This window comes from Bufo gargarizans, chromosome 5 (genome assembly GCF_014858855.1).
Source record: "Bufo gargarizans isolate SCDJY-AF-19 chromosome 5, ASM1485885v1, whole genome shotgun sequence".
In the NCBI taxonomy this organism is placed as follows: domain Eukaryota; kingdom Metazoa; phylum Chordata; class Amphibia; order Anura; family Bufonidae; genus Bufo; species Bufo gargarizans.
The window spans coordinates 376,306,233-376,327,249 of NC_058084.1; the positions used below are offsets into that span (position 1 = coordinate 376,306,233).

At 42.3% G+C, this 21,017-nt stretch overlaps 1 protein-coding gene across 1 annotated transcript in view; it reads left to right on the forward strand.

The window, feature by feature from the left end:
* Nucleotides 1–21,017, forward strand: part of CMTM8 (CKLF like MARVEL transmembrane domain containing 8) — a 93,909-nt gene that overhangs the window by 55,620 nt on the left and 17,272 nt on the right. Inside the window, exon 2 of the mRNA XM_044294250.1 lies at nucleotides 1,085–1,258. Coding sequence (XP_044150185.1) covers nucleotides 1,085–1,258 — 174 coding nt within the window. The remainder of the gene's footprint in view (nucleotides 1–1,084; nucleotides 1,259–21,017) is intronic.

Consider the following 21,017-nt stretch of genomic DNA (forward strand, 5'->3'; position numbering starts at 1 on the left):
CTCCGAAGACTTCATTGAATAACTTCGGTAGTTGATTTTTAAAATGGAAAACCACTTTAAAACTTGAAACCGAACTCTGCTTTGGTTCTGACTACTACCTTGAAATAACCAACTTTGGCTCATCGGAGCCTATACGTTCTAATACTGTACAGTATTATTCCGAAGTTTTAAATGAAGCGACTTCGGATTAAAGGGAACCTGTCACCTCCCAAAACCATCCCAAGCCGCCAGCAGTACCTGCGTGTAGCCAGCAGTGTTTCCTGAAGGTAGATCCAGCAAAAGTACTGAAAACGTTGTTTTATCCCCTGCCCGGCGCGCTTCTCCACACATGCTTGAAGTCCAGGAGGCAGCGGCCCCCTTTATTCAAGTCACGGTAACCGCGCCCCATTCCCTGCCCCTTCTCTGTGACAACATTCAGTGCTTTTGCTGCATCTGCCTTCAGGAAGGAAGGCATCATCAGAAACACACTTCTGGCTACACGCAGGTACTGCTGGCGGCTTGGGATGGTTTTGGGAGGTGACTGGTTCCCTTTAAGCACCCGAAGCTAACTTCGCTCAATTCTAGTGGCCACCATGTCCTGGACAGTGATGTTTGTGCTGCTCTGTTTTCCACTTTGCAGTGACTTTTTGGAGCAGATTTTGAGACAGATTTTTCCTGTAGGTCTTTTAGTCGAAGCCAGAAGTGAATTCCAAAGGAATGGGGAAATATAAAGGAAGAATTAAAATCTCTCTTCTGCAGGATCCACTTCTAGCTTTGACTTAAAAACCTCCAAGATTTCTCAGAGTTTCAAAATCTGCTCCCAAAAAGTCTGTTGTCCAAGTTCTAGATATTGCAGACCTATCATCAGAATGGCGCATCAATATCAGATCCCTGGGGGCCAGACGATCAGAAGCACAGATTTGTCCACTGTGTAGTCGCCATACCTGGTTGCTCCATGATTTTCGATTGATGACCTATCCTAAGGATGGGTCATCAATATCCAAAACCCAGAAAATTATTATAATACGATTTCAAACATTTGATGCTTTAGAATAAATCCAGAAAATGATCTAATCCATTTTTACTTTCTGCATCTCCTTTTTAGGTGTTTGGATTACTTGTCTGGGCTCTAATAGCAGGCTCTGAATATTTCCATTTTCCCGCTTTTGGCTGGGTGATGTTTGTAGCTGTATTTTACTGGGTCATCACTGTGTTCCTTTTCATTATTTATATTACAAGAGCACATACCAAAATCTCTAAAGTGCCATGGACGTTAGTAGTAAGTATATTTCCTGACTGTTTGCTGTTTTTGCCGTAATATTCGTAAGCCATAAGTCAGTGATGGCGAACCTTTTAGAGACAGAGTGCCCAGACTACAACCATACAACCCACTTATTAATTGCAAAGTGCCAACACGCCAATTTAACCTGAATACCAATATAGTATATCTTCCATGTACTTTATCATTTAGCTATAATAGCCTGCCTACATTCAGTGCGCTGCCTGTGCTGTTCATAGTGCGCCCTGCGCTGATGACTGTCAGGAGAAGTCTAAGGCATAGTGGTACGCCTTAGACTTTTTCCAGGGCACCGGAGAGGGCTCTGAGTGCCCCCTCTGGCACCCGTTCCATAGGTTCGCCACCAGTGCCATAGGTTGTATCGTTAAATACTGTGTAAGTAGGTGTCTGTATATGGCTGTGGTTCCCATGAATCCGGTTCCCCAATTCAAGCTGGTTAATTTCTCCAAGAGGATGGCGAGGTGACTGCACAATGAAAACATTATCAGTTTCGGGAAAAGCCGAGTGCTGATCAATTCATTGCTATGCCATCAAGCTTTGCATTAGAATTCTCTCTGGAGGGATTTGCATTAATTGTGGGGGTTCACCTGATGGAGGAGACCTATACTCAACATGTGATCCATAGAGGCCCTTGGGGGCACGGCATAAATAAAAGGGGCAGGCATGCCACTAATTTCAATATTCCTGGTACGTTCATCTAAAGTGGGAAATACTGTGTGTGACTTCACCTTTCAGATTTTGCTTAACAGGATGGGTAAAGGCAACTGCAGTATGCCATAAGAAATATGTATATTGTGATGCAATCAGACCATGACGGTGATGTACACCATTGTAATTATATACAGATAATGTACCAAGGGGTCTGGGGATAGAACGGTTGAAAGTTTATGTAAAGGGTATAATGAATAGTTATACGCATAGTGTGCCATGCTTTATGTAGCGTGCGCCATCTCAATAGTCTCCCCCACTAATGTTCAGGCTGATGAGGCTCAATGTAAGGTTCTATAGATGTCTGGTTTTTTTCTTGTGCTTCCTTCCCCTCCCCTTCTGCTCTCTACAACATACAGTCCCATGTAAATAACATTACTCCCCCCCCAGCAACATACAGCCCCAACCTCCACAAAGCCCTTGCTACCGAGTGGTCTGGCCACCACTTGATGTTCCCTGGGGCCCAGACTGTGTGGCATTATTTCAGTCCTGCTGCCACTCTGCTCAGTAATGACAGCACTAGTAAGTTGGCGATGTCATGAGGGGCATACAGAGAGAGCAGGGTGGGCGTTGCCTGGCTACTAGTAGAAGCGGCGTCCCACCCCAGTGGAGGGGGCAACTGCGAGAAGAAGGAAACTGCAGCATGGAGGGAGTATAGCTAAACCCAGGTATTGGCTGACATCAGCACCCAGTAGCATGCGGTCCTATTCTGCCATTAGCTGCAGGCCATAAAGGCCCTATACTCAGCCCCTTCTGCCAGGGTATTGACAAACGGCACCCTTTCGGACAGTTTTCATATCATCAATGGCACTCGCCAAGGCTGCGCTCTTTCCCCGTTGATATTTGTATTGTGCATGGAACCACTGGCTGCCCCCCTCTGGGTAGATCCGGAGGTAAAATGTATACAAATGGGTACCGTGAACACGCTGTCTCCTTGTATGCGGATAATGTGATATTGACCCTATCTGATCCAGACTGTTCACTGGCCAGGGCACTGGACTAGATCTTACAATTCAAATATCTTTATACAAACAAAACACATCTAAATCCCAAGCCATGCCAGTGTCCCTCAGCTGCCTCCACCATAGACTATTTAAAAACGCACTTCCCCTTAGACTGGCAAACAGAGAGAATTCGGCATTAACATTTCTCCCTCATTTGGCCAACTATATAAATATAACTATCTTCCCAAGCTATCAGCCCTACGAGAAGAAACATTCTGATGATCCAAATTTGAAAGATCATGGATAGGCAGAATTGCAGCTCTCAAAATGTTACTACCGCCTAAATTACTATATTTCGTACAGGTCCCTGCCAGATTTTTCACAGATCCAACACTGTATTTTACCATTTATCTGGGCAGGACGTAAACCTAGAATAGCATACTCACTACTAATACTGTTTGTAGGCATTGGAGTACCAAATGTTAAGGCATATTACATGGCCAAACAAATAGAGATGATCTCCAGATGGGAAAAAGGGGGGGGGGGGGGTGTTACAAATTGGACTCATATAGAAAATAACCTAGTCTTTCCCACATCTCTCCAGGCCCTCACCCTCTAACACACAAAGAAGCCATCCCTGATGGGGAATGCTTCCCCACTGACGCAATGACAATGTTGGAGGAACTTTCATTTGAAAACTTCAGGGGAGTCTCGGCTATCCTGGGAAACAGTACCCCTGAGTATTCATATCCAGGATCTAGAAATCTTGAGATGGGTGAAGAAAGGCATTACACAGGTCTCTCAATTATACACTGATGGATCGCTACTTCCCTTTGAATAACTGAAAGAAACATACTCTTTACCTAACACAGATTTTTTTTTTTTTTAATATTAGCAAATAAGGTACTTTCTCAACCATAAACACCCGGGAATTAGTGCAGGACACACACAAATGGTGCCAATCCTCCGAAAAATGACTAGGGTCGTGTGACATTTACAGTGGATATATAAAAGTCTAAACACCCCTGTTGTGTGTCCGGTTTCTGTGCTGTAAAAAGATGACAAAGAAATAATTTCAGAACTATTTCCACCTTTAATGTGACCTATAAACTGTACCACTGAATTGAAAATCAAACTGAAATCTTTTAGGTGGAGGGAAGAAAACAAAAAAAAACTAAAATAATGTGGTTGCATAAGTGTGCACACCCTCTTATAACTGGGGATGTAGCTGTGTTCAGAATTAGGCAATCACATTCACAATCATGTTAAATAGGAGTCAGCATACACCTGCCATCATTTAAAGTGCCTCTGATTAACCCCAAATAAAGTTCAGCTGCTCTAGTTGGTCTTTCCTGAAATTTTCTTAGTCGCATCCCACAGCAAATGCCATGGTCCATCAGAGAGCTTCCAAAGCATCAGAGGGATCTCATTGTTAAAAGGTATCAGTGAGGAGAAGGGTACAAAAGAATTCCCAAGGCATTAGATATACCATGGAACACAGTGAAGACAGTCAAGTGGAGAAAATATGGCACATCAGTGACATTACCAAGAACTGGACGTCCCTCCAATATTGATGAAAAGACGAGAAGAAAACTGGTCTGGGAGGCTGCCAAGAGGCCTTCAGCAACATTAAAGGAGCTGCAGGAATATCTGGCAAGTACTGGCTGTGTGGTACATGTGACAACAATCTCCCGTATTCTTCATATGTCTGGACCCATGTCATACATGTAAGTAATTTCATTGCGGGACTTAAAGACCTGTGACGTACATGTACTTCATGGGGATCGGGCGGGTGCAGGAGCTGCGCCCGCCCGCCCGATCAGCGGCAGGGGTCTGGCAGTCACTGATAGCCGGACCCCTGCTGCATGCGCCGTCATCTGTGAAATCCGGAGCATTAACCCTTCATGTGCCGCAGTCAGCGCTGACCGCGGCACATGCGGTGATCGGAGCTGCCATCGGGTCCCCGTGCTACTGTGACGGGGACCCGATGGCATGAAAGGCAGCCCCGATGCCTTCCTTAGACATCGAGGCTGCCTTCCGGTGGAGAGCCTGTGAGATCCAGCCCCCTGGATTTCACAGGCAGGAAGCTGTATGAGTAAGACCTCATGCACATGACCGTTGTTTTGGGTCCGCATCTGAGCCGCTGTTTTGGCAGCTGATGCGGACCCATTCACTTCAATGGTGCCGCAAAAGATGCGGACAGCACTCCATGTGCTTTCCGCATCCGTGGCTCCGTTACGCGGCCCCGCAAAAAAAATAAAAATGTCCTATTCTTGTCAGCGCTTTGCAGACAAGAATAGGCATTTATATTGCCGTTGCCTGTTACGTTAATTGCAGAAGGCAACACGGGCAACTTTTGTTTTTTGCGGGTTTGCGGACCGCAAAAAAAGCGCGGTCGTGTGCATGAGGCCTAATACACAGAAGTATTGGAATGCATTGTAAAGGGGATCAGACCCCCAAAAGGTGAATTCCCAGAGTGGGACAAAAAATAAACTGAAAGTAAAAAAAAATAACGTTACCCACCCAAAAAATTAAGTTCAATTAAATTCAAGTAAAAAAACAAACAAACTCATTTTCCTCAAAGTTAATAAAAAAAAAAATAGGGAAAAAAAGAAAATAGACATATTGGGTGACATGACAAAATGTGCGAAATCATATTATTTATTTTTTGTCATCTTAAGTCACTAAAAGTACAACACCAAGTGATCAAAAAGGCGTATGCCCGCCAAAATGGTACCAATCTAACAGTCACCTCATCCCGCAAAAAATGAACCCCTACCTAAGACAATCGCCCTCCAAAATATGGAGACACTAAAACATATTTTTTTTTTGTTTAAAAAATGCTGTTATTGTGTAAATAAAGTATACATATTGGGTATCGGCGCATCCATAAGAACGCTATATCGATCTCTAGGGCCTCTTTTACATGGGTGTTGCGGGTGACATGTGGGAAAAGATGCGGGTGCGTTGCGGGAAAATGTGCAATATATTTTTTTTCCCCGTGAGTGCAAAGCGTTTTGCATGCATGTGAGAAAAATCGGCATGTTTGGTACCCACACCCGAACCTGGACTTCTTCACATGGTGCACAGTGACGTCATCAAAGGTCCTTTTGCCAGGTCCTGAAGAAAGAGGAGATCCGCTATGCGACCAAGTGGATGGGGTGAGTTAGGATTTGTTTAGTTTTAACCCCTAAATGGACGTTTTACTAAGCATTCTATATTAAGAATGCTATTATTTTACCTTATAACCATGTTATAAGGGAAATAATAAAGATCGGATCCCTATCCCGATAGCCTCCTAGCAATCATGTGTGAAAATCGCACTGCATCCGCACTTGCTTGCGGATGCTTGCGTTTTTTTACGCAACGCACAAGTGATGCGTGAAAATCACCACTCATGTGCACAGCCCCATAGAAATGCATTGCACCCGCACAGAAAACTCGCCCGTGTGAAAGAGGCCTTACACTCTCACTGCTCAGGTATGGACCTTATACAAAAATCTGGTTGTTATACATTGTCTTGTTGCTTTACTTTTGTTTTGTGCTCTGCAACAGATGTGCACACCACTGTGCAAGAATAACTTGTTTTGTGTATTTCAACGCAGATATGAGACACGTCTGATACCAGACGTGGCTGACTATGTACTGTGTCATTGAAAAAAACTAATAAAAACGATTGAAACAAATAAAAAAAAACTAACAAAAAAAAACTTAATTACAAGCTTGTAGCAAATATTCAACATAATGTTATTCTGTAAGCAATTTCCCTTGTTCCCTACTGCATTCTTCCTGCCAGACGCCAATCTTAAAACGTGGGGGAGAGGATGGTGAAATAGAACGTCACGTGTCGGTATTATTGTCATTTGTTTTGATATTTATTTTCTTGGCATAACTGTGTTTCCAGTTATGCCTTTTCTTCATTGTGCTTGTTATAAACTATAAGCACATATTCTGTAATGTTTCCTTTTAATCTAAAAAAAAAAAAAAAATGTGTTTGAAGAAAAACATGGGGGAGATTTATCTTCCCTATACGCCAATTTTCTGGCGTTAAAGGAAAAAAAGTGCAAAGGGGTGCGGGCAGGGCCCTGGAAGATCAATCATTAATTTTTGCCTGCTTTCTGGTTTAAAGGCTATGTACATCTTTGGGGGCACTACCGGTATATTTATTTTATTTATTTATCGGATAAGGTCATCAATATCGGGTCCGACCCCGGCCGATCAGCTGTATGAGGAGATGGTGCACACGTGCCGTCTTCCTTTCTCTTACTGATTGCTGCTGTATGTCTATGGAACACAATATTGGGACCTCATACACAGATTCCAAGAAAGGGGATATCCCACAGACTGTATAATGAAAGGATATGAGAAGGCAAGCAATATGAACAGCGATGATCTCCTAAGCGCCAAAGATGACGATTCAAGCAACACCAAGATAAAATACAATTCATATCTACTAGAGATGACCGAATTTCTCTAAAATTCGATTTGGTCTGTTCGCTGAATTTTTCAAAAAGATTTGATCCGAATTTATTCATGGCGAATTGCGTTAAACTGCTATTTCCTGGCTACAGAGAGCCTTTATAGTGGTGTAGAACACTGCCTTGCAGTAACACGCATAGGGAGTCTGCTGTGGTAGTGAAACAATACTGTGAGTCAGTATGCCATGTAGATGACCAAATAACTCAAGTGTGAACTCTGCCTTACAGATCAATGTTAGTGACAGGTATAAAGAACCGTGCAGAGGCCCAAGACCCTACTATAGCGTGAAAGAGTGCACTCCTTTTACACCGTCGTCAGCTGATTCCACATGGATGTTTACAGAATCTGTTTAATAAACTCTTATACAAGTAGAGCCCCCTGATAGTGGAGAGGGTGTCAGCAGTAAGTTTGTGCTGATTATTTTGTCCTTCCTCTGATCAGTCAGGACAATAACCCCCAAAAAACGGATCCTTTCTGTTGAGCATTTGGTCAGTTATCCATCAATATTGCTAAAGCCAAAAAAAAAAAGTGGATCCAAAATGGAGCTGACACAGGAATGGAATATTTGCATATTTTGTACCCACTCCTGCTTTTGGCTACCAAATCATAAGCCAATTCTGATGCAAAATAGGGACCATGTCATACAGGCCTGACATATGCTACATAAATGGGATCGGTTGTGTAATTTCAGAATGGTCAAATAAATGATGTCAACCAGGCCAAAAAGGCAAAACAGTGGCCCAGTCATGAAGTGGTGATGTGGCAGCAGCATGAGTAGACCAGAGTGGCAAGGTGACATTGTGGTCTCTTCATGCTGCTGCCACCTCACCACTGAGTGGCCCAGTGACAGAGTGGGGGGGCAATACCAGTACCAGCTGAAGAGGATGGTGGCAGTAGAGCACCTGGCAGCAGGTGTGGCATCAGGTGGGTAGCAGCATCACAATAGAAGCTGAAGCAGGTAGCCAGACGAAACGGGTCTCTTGACAAAATGTTGGTGTGGTACCATGGATGACCTAGTCTGATGCATCAGGCACTGGTGTTTGAAAATCCTGGCTGATCCATGCCTGATTCATCTTCACAAAGGTCAGTTTCTCCACATTTTGGACAGGCGAGTTCTCTTCGGGGTAACTATGGCCCCCACCACACTAAACACCCGCTCTGATGCCACACTGCTGGCCGGGCAGGAAAGCTTGTCCAGGGCAGAGTTGCGGCCGCAAATAGTGGATGCCCAGTAGTCCAGGTGATCTTCGATGTGAGGTGGCAGGGTGCACTAAAGTATGCCACAGCCTGCTGGTTCAGGTTCTGCTCTGTCTAGATGCTGGTGAGTAGTTTCCTCAGTAGTTCAGTAGGCGGATGAAGAAAATTGCTTGTCAGTGACTGTAGCCTTAAGTTGCTGCTGATGGAGCTGGTACTGCTCCTGCCCCTCCCCCAGCAGCCATGGCAGTGTAATGTAAACACAGAGGGCCCCCCTTGGTCAGACCTGCGTGAGGATGGGCGATGGCGCACAAATGCAGCAGCCAACTGACTACATAGGATGTCTCAATAGTAGTTCAGTTTGTCCTCCCTCTCAAAAAGCCCCTATTTTGGACTGGTAGCAAGGGTCTAACATGGTGGAGAGCCAGTAGTCATCCCTCTGCCGAATGGTGACACTTCAGCTGTCACTACGCAGGCAACTGAGCATGCATTGGGCCATTTGCGCAAGCAACTCAGAGGGACTCCCTGCCTCCATCTCACCTGCATACTGCAACAGTGTGTCTGGGTCCTCTGCCTTGTCTTCCTCATCGCCCTGTAGCTCCTCCGACTGCTCCTGCTCCTCCTCTCCTGTCACCTGTGTAGAAAAACCTGGCCATTTTTCAGGATGTCTTGCAGATGAGGTGAACACTTCAGGAATCGCTTTACCATTAGCTTGAACATGTGCGCCGTACAGGGTGCATGGCTCAGCCCTCCTTGACACAGCTCCGACACAATGTTCTTCCCGTTGTAGGTCACCATGGTTCCAATTTTGAGTTGTTGAGGAGAAAGTCAGGATTCGAGTTCTTAATAAGGGGCGCGGAGCAGTTCCTCCCCTGCGGCAAAACCAGGCAAACTAGGTGCAGAACAGCATGACCTCCATATGTAGTATGCTAGTGGAGCACTGTGAATTTTCCCTGCAGTGGAGGATGAGGAGGCAGAGGAGGACATTGTCGCAGGACCAACGGTGAGAACGTGGAGGCGGAAGCGGCGTCACCTGGCCAAGTTGCTGGTGTGGCTGGGCAGGAACCACATTTACCCAGTGGGCCGTAAAGGATATATATTGTCCTTCACCATAGTTACAGCTCCACACGTCTGTGCTGCCGTGCACTTTGGCAGACAGACGGGCTCAACGACTGGCCCATCTTTTTGTTCTACATATGTGTGCAGGACTGGTACTGCCTTTTTCACAAAGATGACTACTCTCCATCTTGGCTCTGCACAAGCCATCAGTTTTCTGAAAGGTGCAGAGTGCACCACTTGGAAAGGGAGGGACTGCAGCACCAGCAAATTGGCCAGGAGCACGTTCAGCTCCTGCGCTGTTGGACGAGTGCATGCATACTGTTGCCTCTTGGCAATCGCTTCGGTGATCGATTGCTGACGGAATGACTGATGAGGAGGAGCAGGAGCATCAGGACCAGCAGATAATGGGAAGGACAGACAGTTCCCTTCAGCTGGGGTTGTGGAGCCTTGACTGCATGAAATTGGGTGCGTGCCACTGGGTGATGCAGCGGTTGCTGCAGCATGCTGGACCACCACATCGGAGCCACAGCTCTCCCAGGCCACTTTATGATGACTCTGCATGTGTTGATGCAGGGCCGTGGTGCCAACATTGGCACCCTAACCGCGCTTCACCTTCTGCCTACAAATTCTGCAAATGGCCATGTTCACCTCCTCCGGCGGCCTAACAAAAAATTCCCACACTGCCGAATATGCAATTCTCTCCCCCCCACACTCTGCGCTGACTGACTGCTACCGCTGCCTCCGTGAACCCCTACACCACTACTTTCTGGGCAGGAACTCCTGCGAAGTGGGTGGTCTACCCTGGGCACGTTTGGCTCCCGACCTCCCACTGCTGCCACCCTGCTGGCTCAGCCCCTGTCTAACGCACAAGCTGCCACCTTCTTCTCCTGATGATGATGAAGCCCCTTCTTCACCCTGGAGTCTGACATACTGTAAAATAAATCAATTAAATTAAATATAAATTAATACACCCCCAACACAGGCTGTATCCCCCCCCAAAAAAGTCACCACTGAACGGCTAATAGACAATTATTTATTCCCTACAGAAGAAACCCAAAAGCAATTTCGCCACAGAATGGCAATGTAAGCTCACTGCAGAACGGCTAATAAGTACTTATTTTTCCTATTAATATACCCCAACAATGGCTGACAATGTAAATTCACTGCAGAACTGCTAATAAGACGTACTCTTTTTCCTAATGATACACCCCTCAAAAGAAATATAACAATCAAAATTCACTGCAGAACAGCTAAGATGTACAAATCTTTCATATTAATACATCCTGTAAATGGCTGTAGTACAATGTAACTTAACCGCTGAACGGCAGTTATGACATTTCTTTTTTTTTTTTTTTTTTTTTTTTTTTTCTCCCCATTAATACATCCCCTTAAAAAAAAGTTAAACAATGTAAAATTACTGCAGAACGGCTAATAGGACGTAAGGAAATTTCCTATTAATTCACCCCGTAAATGGCGGTACCACACAGAACTTGCACCCCAATAACTAACAAGCAAGGTTTTCTGGAATTACTGATGTATCATATAGTGGAAACAACCTAAAAGCAGCAGTGTAACTCTGCTATTGCACCCTGTTCTCATTTTATAATGTAGATGATGCTTTCCCTACACCTTGTATAATCTTTCCCTGAACTTCTAAATTTTTTTTTTTTTTTTTTTTTTCCCAATAAAGTCTTTCCTAGCGCCTGTCACACCTCTCCCTGTACGAAGTACACTGGAAAATGGCTGAATCCAAGATGGCTGATGCTATTTATAGGGCTGTGACATGTGGGCTGTGGATCGAATTCCACTTGGTCAACTTCGATTTGCTTATCTCTAATATCTACATACAGTCCGCAGCGGAAAAAGAGGAGATCGGCTTTGACCAAATACTGGGAACTGTTAGTCCCCTTTCTCACGAGCAAGTTTTCCGCACAGGTGCAATGCGTGACGTGAACGCATCGCACCTGCACTGAATCCTGACCCATTCATTTCAATTGGTCTTTTTTTTTTTTTTTTTTTTTTACGCATCAGTTCTGCATTGCGTGAAAAACTGGCACCATAGAAGTGAATAGGGTTTCAATGAAAAACTCATTTCATCCGGAAGCGGATGCAATGCGTTTTTCACTGATGGTTCAGTTTTTTTATCACCCGGGATCCCTGCCGATCAGCTGTTTGAGAAGGCAGCGGCGGTGGCAGTAGCGCCGCAGCCTTCTTGCTGTTTACCGCGGCCCAGTATCACGACTAGTATCAATGGCCTGGGCGGGGTTAAGCTCTGCTCACTTGAATGGAGCTTAGTTCCGCCCAGGCCATGGAATACTAGTCATGACCTCACTGGGCCAGCGGTAAACAGCGAGAAGAGCGTGGCAGCACTGCTGCCTTCTCAAACAGCTGATCGGCAGGGGTCCCGGGTGTCTGACCCCGGCTGATCAGATGCTGATTATTTATCCAAAGGATAGATCATCAGTTAAAAAAAACCCTGCAAAACCCAATTTTATTTTTTATAAATATATTTTATTTACTTTTATATTTACTGTTTATATCTATACTACTAACAAAGTCGGCATATGGATATGGGGAGTGATACTGGTCTATCCGTGTGAGATGGTTGGACTTGACTTATCTGGACACACAATACCACTTTATATTGTTGTATTACAAAAATGTATATTTTGTAAAATGTTGAGTTTGATAATATTGTATCACTTTTATGCTTCTTATACACAGGTTTAACAACCCGAGGTATGCTCTGAACACTTATGCACATTTGGATCCATATATTTTTAACATTTTTCTTGTTCACTGTTTGGCACCGAGCACTGCACTTTTTTAACGGTTTTATTATATCACCCTTTGTATTTTATCTTTTTCAATGAAGAATTGCATCAATTACGTCCATATGTTATTATCCCTTGGACGAATCATGTTATCTTCGTATCACTATGTATATTACGACGTTATCAGGTTTTTATAATTAATCTTATCACTAATCATATTTGTCACTAATTATATCACTAATTTGTTTTGATATATTGGGATTATATTATTTTTTTAGATATTGTTTGTATTTTTACATATTATATGGTTGGTATCATATTAATTAAGTATAGTGTGTAATTATAGTGTGAGTGTGTTTTATAAAAATTTGTTATTTGCATTCCATTCTGTGGAACACACAACAATATTAGTCGGACATCTGAGGTGCGTTCCAGTTTGGAACGCCTAGCTGTCTTGGATAGCGTCTGGATTATTTTTACACACACACACAAAAAAAAAAAACTTTTCGTCTGCTACTGGGCAAAAACCATTTGTCCTATACTAAAGCGAGTGTGCGGATTACAAATTCGAAGTCAGAATTGTTGTAACAAGTCACGAAATTTTGCTCTGCATAAGTATGCCTATATATTGGAAAGCAGTGAATAATTTTAAACAGAACCATTTTTACTCCAAAAATTACCTGATTTACATCAAAGTTTGCATAGTAAACCGTGTATGAAAATGTAATGGAATAACAACCTTTCAAAAAGTCTTGTTTTTCAGTTTAAATGTCTTACTTGAGCAAGGCCCAGTACTGTTAAAAGTGCTTCAGGCATCCACTTTTGCGTTTGTGAACGGTCATATTTTCCCGTTGCAAAAACCAGCAGTAGTCCTCCATAATGTTAGATAGTAATACCTCCAAAAGTAATTACTTTACATTCCCCATATGTCAACATGTTTGGATAATGTTGTGAATGCCATTTAATATTTTGGGCACGTTAGAAGTTTAAAAGGAAATCTTGAAATTTTTCAGAAAATTTCTAAAACCCCACTTTTTAAGGACCAATCAGGTCTAAAGTCACTTTGTGAGGCTTACATAATAGAAACCACCCAAAAATGACCCCATTAAACTGGTTTTACAAACTTTGTTAATCCTTTAGGTGTTCCACAAGAATTAATGGAAAATAGAGATTACATTTCAGAATTTCACTTTTTTGGCAGATTTTACATTTTTTTGCAGTTACAAAGCAAGGGTTAACAGCCAAACAAAACTCAATATTTATGGCCCTGATTCTGTAGTTTAGAAACACCCCATATGTGGTTGTAAACTGCTGTACGGGCACTCGATATTGCACAGAAGGAAAGGAACGCCATATGGTTTTTGGAAAGCGGATTTCACTGGGATAATTTTAGACCCTTAGAGTAGAAACACTAAAAAAAAAAAAGTGACCCCATTTTAGAAACTACACCCCTCAAGGTATACAAAACTGATTTTACAAGCTTTGTTAACCCTTCAGGTGTTCCACAAGAATTAATGGAAAATGGAGATGAAATTTCAGAATTTCACCTTATTTTTTTATTTTTTTTTTTGGCAGATTCTCCATTTTAATAAAAAAAAATTCCAGTTACAAAGCAAGGGTTAACAACCAAACAAAACTCAATATTTATGGCCCGGCCCTGATTCTGTAATTTACAGAAACACCCCCTATGTCAGGGCTGGCCAACCTGCGGCTCTCCAGTTGTTGCAAAACTACAACTCCCAGCATACCTAGACTGCTTACAGCTATCAGCCTACATCAGGGCATGGTGGGAATTGTAGTTTTAAAACAGCTGGAGAGCCGCAGGTTGGCCATCCCTGCCCTATGTAGTCATAAACTGCTGTACGGCACGCGGTATTGCACAGAAGGAAAGGAACGACATACGGCTTTTTGCTGGACTGTTTTTTTTTTGTTTTTTTTTTACACCATGTCCCATTTGAAGCCCCCCTGATACACCCCTAGAGTAGAAACTCCAAAAAAGTGACCCCATTTTTTTAAACTACGGGAGAAGGTGGCAGTTTTACTATATTAGGGTACATATGTTTTTTTTTGGTTGCTCTATATTGCACTTTTTTTGAGGCAAGGAAACAAGAAATGGCACAGTTTTTATTTTTTGTTATTTACAACATTCATCTGACAGGTTAGATCATGTGGTATATTTATAGAGCAGATTGTTACGGACTCAACAATACCAAATATGACTGTTTGTTTTACATAAAGCATTTTTGAAGAAATTTTTATATTTTTTTTTAGTCTCCACATTCTGAAAACCGTAGTTTTTATTTATTTTTTGGGCGACTGTCTGTCGTGTTTAGGGGCTCATGGTACTATTTTATAGGGTGCATATGACTTTTTTATCATTTGCTATTACACTTTTGTGATGTAAGGGGACAAAAAAAAATCACTTTTACAGGTTTTTTTTTAAATTATTTTTATTACTGTGTTCATCTGATTAATTAGGCCATGTGATATTTTTATAGAGCATGTTCTTACGGACATGGCAATACCTAATATGTATTTCTTTTTGTTTATTTACTTATAGTTTTTTGGTTTTAACATGTTATTGTGTAAAACTTGTTTTAGTGTCCATATTCTGAGCCATAGTTTATTTTTTTGGGTGATTGTCATAGGTAGGGGTTCATTTTTTGCGGGTTGAGGTGGTATTGGTACTATTTTGGTGGGCATATTCGTTTTTGATCGCTTGGTGGTGTACTTTTAGTGATGTAAGGTGACAAAAATGGTTTTTTGACTGTGTTCATCTGAGGGGTTAGGTAATGTGATATGTTAAGTTTTCTTTTTTTTCCCAAATTTTTTTTTTATTACTTGACGAATGATGGTTTTTCTTTGTTTTTACTTAATCTTTATTTAAAAAAAATTGGGGGGGACTTTTTTTTCACTCATTTTATTTTTTTTGTCCCACTTTGGGACTTCAACTTTTGGGGGTGTGGTCCCCTTTACAATGCATTCCAATACTTCTGTATTGAAATGCATTGGCTGTAAGTGTAATACAGTGTGTATTACACATACAGCTTCCTGCCTGTGAGATCCAGGGGGCAGCCCCGATGCCTAATCCATGCCATCGGGTCCCCGTCACAGCAGCTGTGATGGGGACCCGATAGCGGCTCTGATTCCCTTGAGGACATTGCATGTGCCACGGTCAGCGCTGACCGCGGCACATCAAGGGTTAATGCGCCGGCATCAGTGATTTCACTGATGCCGGCGCATACAGCAGGGGTCCGGCTATCAGTGACTGCCGGACCCCTGCTGCGGATCGGGCGGGCGCATCTCCTGCACCCGCCTGATTACAGCGCCGTACATGTACTGCGCTGGTCCTCTATGGGTTAAAATGTCCCATACAGGAGCATTGTAATATGTGAATTGCTTATTTTTTATGTTTGCCTGCCATCTGCTGGCCAACAAAAAAAATTGCAGCTCTAATAGCGTATTAAAGTCAATTGCCAGCATCCTCATTGGCCACACAGGGATGCCAGTACTGACCGTGAAGGGCGCGTTTCCGGAATTTTTTACTGTTTAGATGCCATAATCACACTTGATCACGGCATCTAAAGGCTGTTATGTCCGCGATCAGCATCATTGCCAGTCGTGGTCATAAGCCGCAGTTCTCTGCTGTTTGCCCATCACTCCCGCGCCATAAATGTTTGAGCCAGTCATTTAGGTTTATTAATCTCTAAATTACTAAAAGGTCATAAAGTGAAAATCTCATTCAGACAGCTAGACAAACAGTTAACCCTTTGTGAGAGTGGCTCAATATTTTAAATAAAGACAAACTGAAAAAAAATTTGCCCAAAATTAGTAAATTGCTATTAAAAAAAAAAAAATTGCCCCTGAAGGAGTACCTAGCCTTTAAATGATTACTGGAATCTATGCCAGGACGTCAATAACATATCTGTGCACATATTATGGTTATTTCAGCCCCACTGGAATACTGCTGCTGTTAACCCCTTTTTGCAAGCTGACATAATAGTATGTCAAGGTACCTTAACTACCTGAGGCTCTTTAAGTCGGCTATAACCGGTGCTTGTACATATTTCTGTGCAGTACAAGATTTGTCCAGCACATAGAGTAAAACCTCATATACTTTAATTCAGTAATCCATTCAAATACAATCACGGTGACCTTGTGCCATGATTAAGATCATTGTACTGATAAAAATGTATTGGCAGTGAATGTAAAGCCACTGTGGAGTTGTATTTTAATGGAATATAGTACATGAGGTTATACTGTGTGCTGGATGATGTAGAAGTATGCAAATATAATGGAATATAAAATTAAGTTAAATGGAAATCCATTTATGGGACTAAAAAATAGCAAATGGATTGTAACAAAAAAAACAATCAGGAAAAAACTATTTTTTATAAACATATCTACAATAATACAGCTCTATAAAATATTGGAATGTTTTTTTTTTTGTGTTAGTTTATTACTGGAGAACAAGCAAAAAAAAACATATGTAGCCAGAATTATACACCATAAAAACTAGAAAGACCCTATGTTGCTGAGTTCATGCAAAAAAAAAAAAAAATAAAAAATATATATATAATTATATATATATATATATATATATATATATATAATTTTTTTTTTTTTTTTTTGTGGAATGGTGAGATTAAGAATCTAAACATTGTGTGATCTTGAAATCCAAAAATTACCTGGTTCTTAAGATGTAAAACAAAAAAAACCTTGAAGAGTCTGTAACCATGACGCACCTCCACCTAAATACTACAATGGCCAGTTTTACACAAGCGGATTTAGTCCATGTGAGCTGTCTTTTGCAGACTGAACACTTCTCCTGTGAAGTGAACTAGCCGCATCATAATGACTTAAGAGGCTGTGAATTCCTGAAGCGCTGCACCATGAGCTGTCGTGACACACACACACATCCTGGCACTGTACACTGTGAGGACACATCATGGCACCTGGAGAAGAGTAAGGCTGCTTTCACACTTGTGGCAAAGTAATCCGGCAAGCAGTTCTGGCAATCTGCATGCAAACTGACAGAATTTGTAGACTGATCCGGATGCGGATCCATCTTACAAATGCATTGCAAGAACGGATCCGCCTCTCCGGATGTCATCCGGAGAAACGGATCAGTTATATATTTTTTTCAAATTTTTACGCCGGAAGGACGGATCCGGCATTGCTGTATTTTTAATGCCGGATCCGGCACTAATGCATTTAAATGTAAATTAATGCCGGATCCGGCATTCCAGTAACTGATCTGGAATTTTGGACAGTATTTCCTCCGTCCAAAACGCCGTTCAGTGACTGAACTGAAGAAATCCTGAATGGATTTCTCTACACAAACACAGGTGAACAGCACTCCTAAGTAATAATGCTGCGGGTGCTAGTCTCCAGGGGGGGTGGTAAAAAGCCCCCCAAAACAGCAACCGATGGATGTAAAAAAAAAAAAAAAAAGGCGGCATTTTATTCCATATGGCCTTGTCAAGTATGACAAGCTTTGCTTGACAAAGGCTATCACTAAGGGCTCTTTCACACTTGCGTTCTTCTGTTCAAGCATAGAGTTACGTCGTCGGGGCTCTATGCCAGAAGAATCCTGATCAGGATTATCCCCATGCATTCTGAAAGGAGTGAAATACGTTCAGGATGTCTTCAGTTCAGGACCGGAACGTTTTTTGGCCGGAGAAAATACCGCAGCATGCTGCGCTTTTCGCTCTGGCCAAAAATCCTGAAGACTTGCCGGATCCGGAATGAATGCCCATTGAAAGGCATTAATCCGGATACGGCCTTAAGCTAAACGTCGTTTCGGCGCTTTGCCGGATCAGACGTTTAGCTTTTTCTGAATAGTGTCCTGGCAGCCATGGTAACCAAAGTCCTGTTTGCCATGGTAAAGTGTAGTGGGGAGCGGGGGAGCAGTATACTTACCGTCCGTGCGGCTCCCGGGGCGCTTCAGAGTGACGTCAGGGCGCCCAACGCGCATGGATGACGTGATCACATGGCACGTCATCCATGCGCATGGGGCGCTCTGACGTCATTCTGGAGCGCCCCGGGAGCCGCACGGACGGTAAGTATACCGCTCCCCGCTCCTACTATGGCAACCAGGAATTTAATAGCGTCCTGGCTGCCATAGCAACACTGAACGCATTTTGAAGACGGATCCGTCTTCAAATGCTTTCAGTTCACTTGTGGTGGTACGGATCCGGCATGTAATTCGGGCAAATGGAGTACACGACTGATCCGGACAACGAAAGTGTGAAAGAGGCCTAAGCCGAAACGTTGCATCTGGAATAAAATTTCCGCCTTTTGGACGTGCTGTTTGACATCCATGGATTTCTCTACATTCAAAATGCATGGGGATAAAACTGATCTGTTCTTTTCCGGTATTGAACCCCTATGACTGAACTCAGTGCCGGAACAGAAAAACTAGTTCAAAAACTTCAACTACTGTGAAAGTACCCTAATACCAGCACTAAAAGTGCTACACTTGTCGGTCTCCGCTCTTTCTGTGTACTAATGAACTCTTCCATAATGGAAACACTCATTAGTATTCACTTTATAAAACACACTACGATTTCCCCCGACTTATGGGGGGAAAAAGAACAGCGTCTTATAAAGGGAAAAATACGGCATATCTTGCAATCTGTCCCTCTTCAGTTATCCACATATTAGTGTCTTTCATGATGGCAGATTCTCAGTGCTCTCTGGTGCCACCTATGGGTAGCTACATTGTAAAAGGAGTCTCCTTCCAAGGTGACACATTGCTTATTTCTAGTGACCATGATTAGTAGCCACCATGTGCTGCAGGTCAGTGTCAAGCATCTGCAGTTCTGATTACCTACTGGACTGTATACGTACATCTGAATCTTTACTTTGTAGCCATTGCATTTAGGTTTAGTGCTTCAGTATTTATGTAAATAAAAATTAGATTATTGGGAATATTTATAAAAATGGACTCTTCTTGTGACTGTACATACATTTCTCATTTAAAACCCAATTTGAACATGTTGTGAATATGTAGAAGTATTGATTGTGCGAAGACGTTGGCAGAGGGCTGTTATGGACTGAGTGGGATTTTCATATACATCATAAACATATAGGTGAATCGCGAAAAATTTGAATATCGGGCAAAAGTCCATTTATTTTAGTAATGCAAATTAAAAGGAATTGCATTAATGCAGCTTAAAATTTGAATTTTGTGAAAAGGTTCAATATTCTAGGCTCAAAGTATCACCCTCTAGTCAGCGAATTAGTCCATATCCCCTGATCAAAGGGTGCCTCAGAATTGGGACTTTGGGGTTTCATAATCTGTAAGCCTCAATCATCCAAATTATACCAAAAAAAAAGGCCTGAAATATCTCGCTTTGCATGTAATGAGTCTTCTATATTAGTTTCACCTTTTTAAGTTGCATTACTGAAATAAATGAACTTTGCACGATATTCTAATTTTTCGCGTTTCGCCTGTAATTCTCATCCATCCCTGGTATAAAAGAATTGGCTGCGTCGCTTTAGTGCATGAGTCATTTGATGCATTATTTTTAATATTTCACATTCACTCCTCACCCACACAGAATATCTGAATTTAAATAGCTCGGAAGTGGGTTGTTAATTTTGAAGAAACGTACAATTTAATGAGTAATTTCACTTTTTTCAGCTAAGATTTGCATGCTACATATTTTTATCTTCTAACAGATTAAAGGGAAAATACCTGCAGGTTTAATGTATAAAACCTGGATCCTGATTGAGAAAGCTGGGTTGGGTCACCTTAGTGACCAAACTAATTTATGTCCCCTATTGATACTAAGAAATAGGTTTTCTTAGAGTCAAAAACAGTGTTTGCAGCTTTTTAAATGCCACTGCAATGCAAGGGGCATGGTGAGGATGGCAAGGATTGTGGCCATTGGGCCCATCACATTTATCATCTTTTATGCCAGTTTTCTGGCATAAAAAGACTGAAATCGACAGCAGCTTGGTGCTGCCATGGATTCCAGATTAGCTGCACAGACTGCCGGCCGATGCGTCTAATTATATGATGAGGCCTGCGCCTTGCCATAAAGTGGGTGCATCTTCCAGCAGCCCCTGGACATCATAGACTGGTGTAAAATGCCAGTCTGTGTTGAATCTCCCTCCAAAATGTTTTCATAGAATCCATGAGAAAAAAAACTGACAATCAGACTTTTTCTTGCAACTGTATGTGAACCCTTTGGAATGATATGGATTTCTGCACAGATTGGTCATAAAATGTGATCTAATCTTCATCTAAGTCACAACAATAGACAATCAGTCTGCTTAAACTAATAACACACTAAGAATGAAATGTTACCATGTTTTTATTGAACACACCATGTAAACATTCACAGTGCAGGTGGAGAAAGTATGTGAACCCTTGGCTTTAATAACTGATTGAACCGCCTTTGGCAGCAATAACTTCAACCAAACGTTTCCTGTAGTTGCAGATCAGACGTGCACAACGGTCAGGAGTAATTCTTGACCATTTCTCTTTACAAAACTGTTTCAGTTCAGCAATATTCTTGGGATGTCTGGTGTGAATCGCTTTCTTGAGGTCATGCCACAGCATCTCCATCGGGT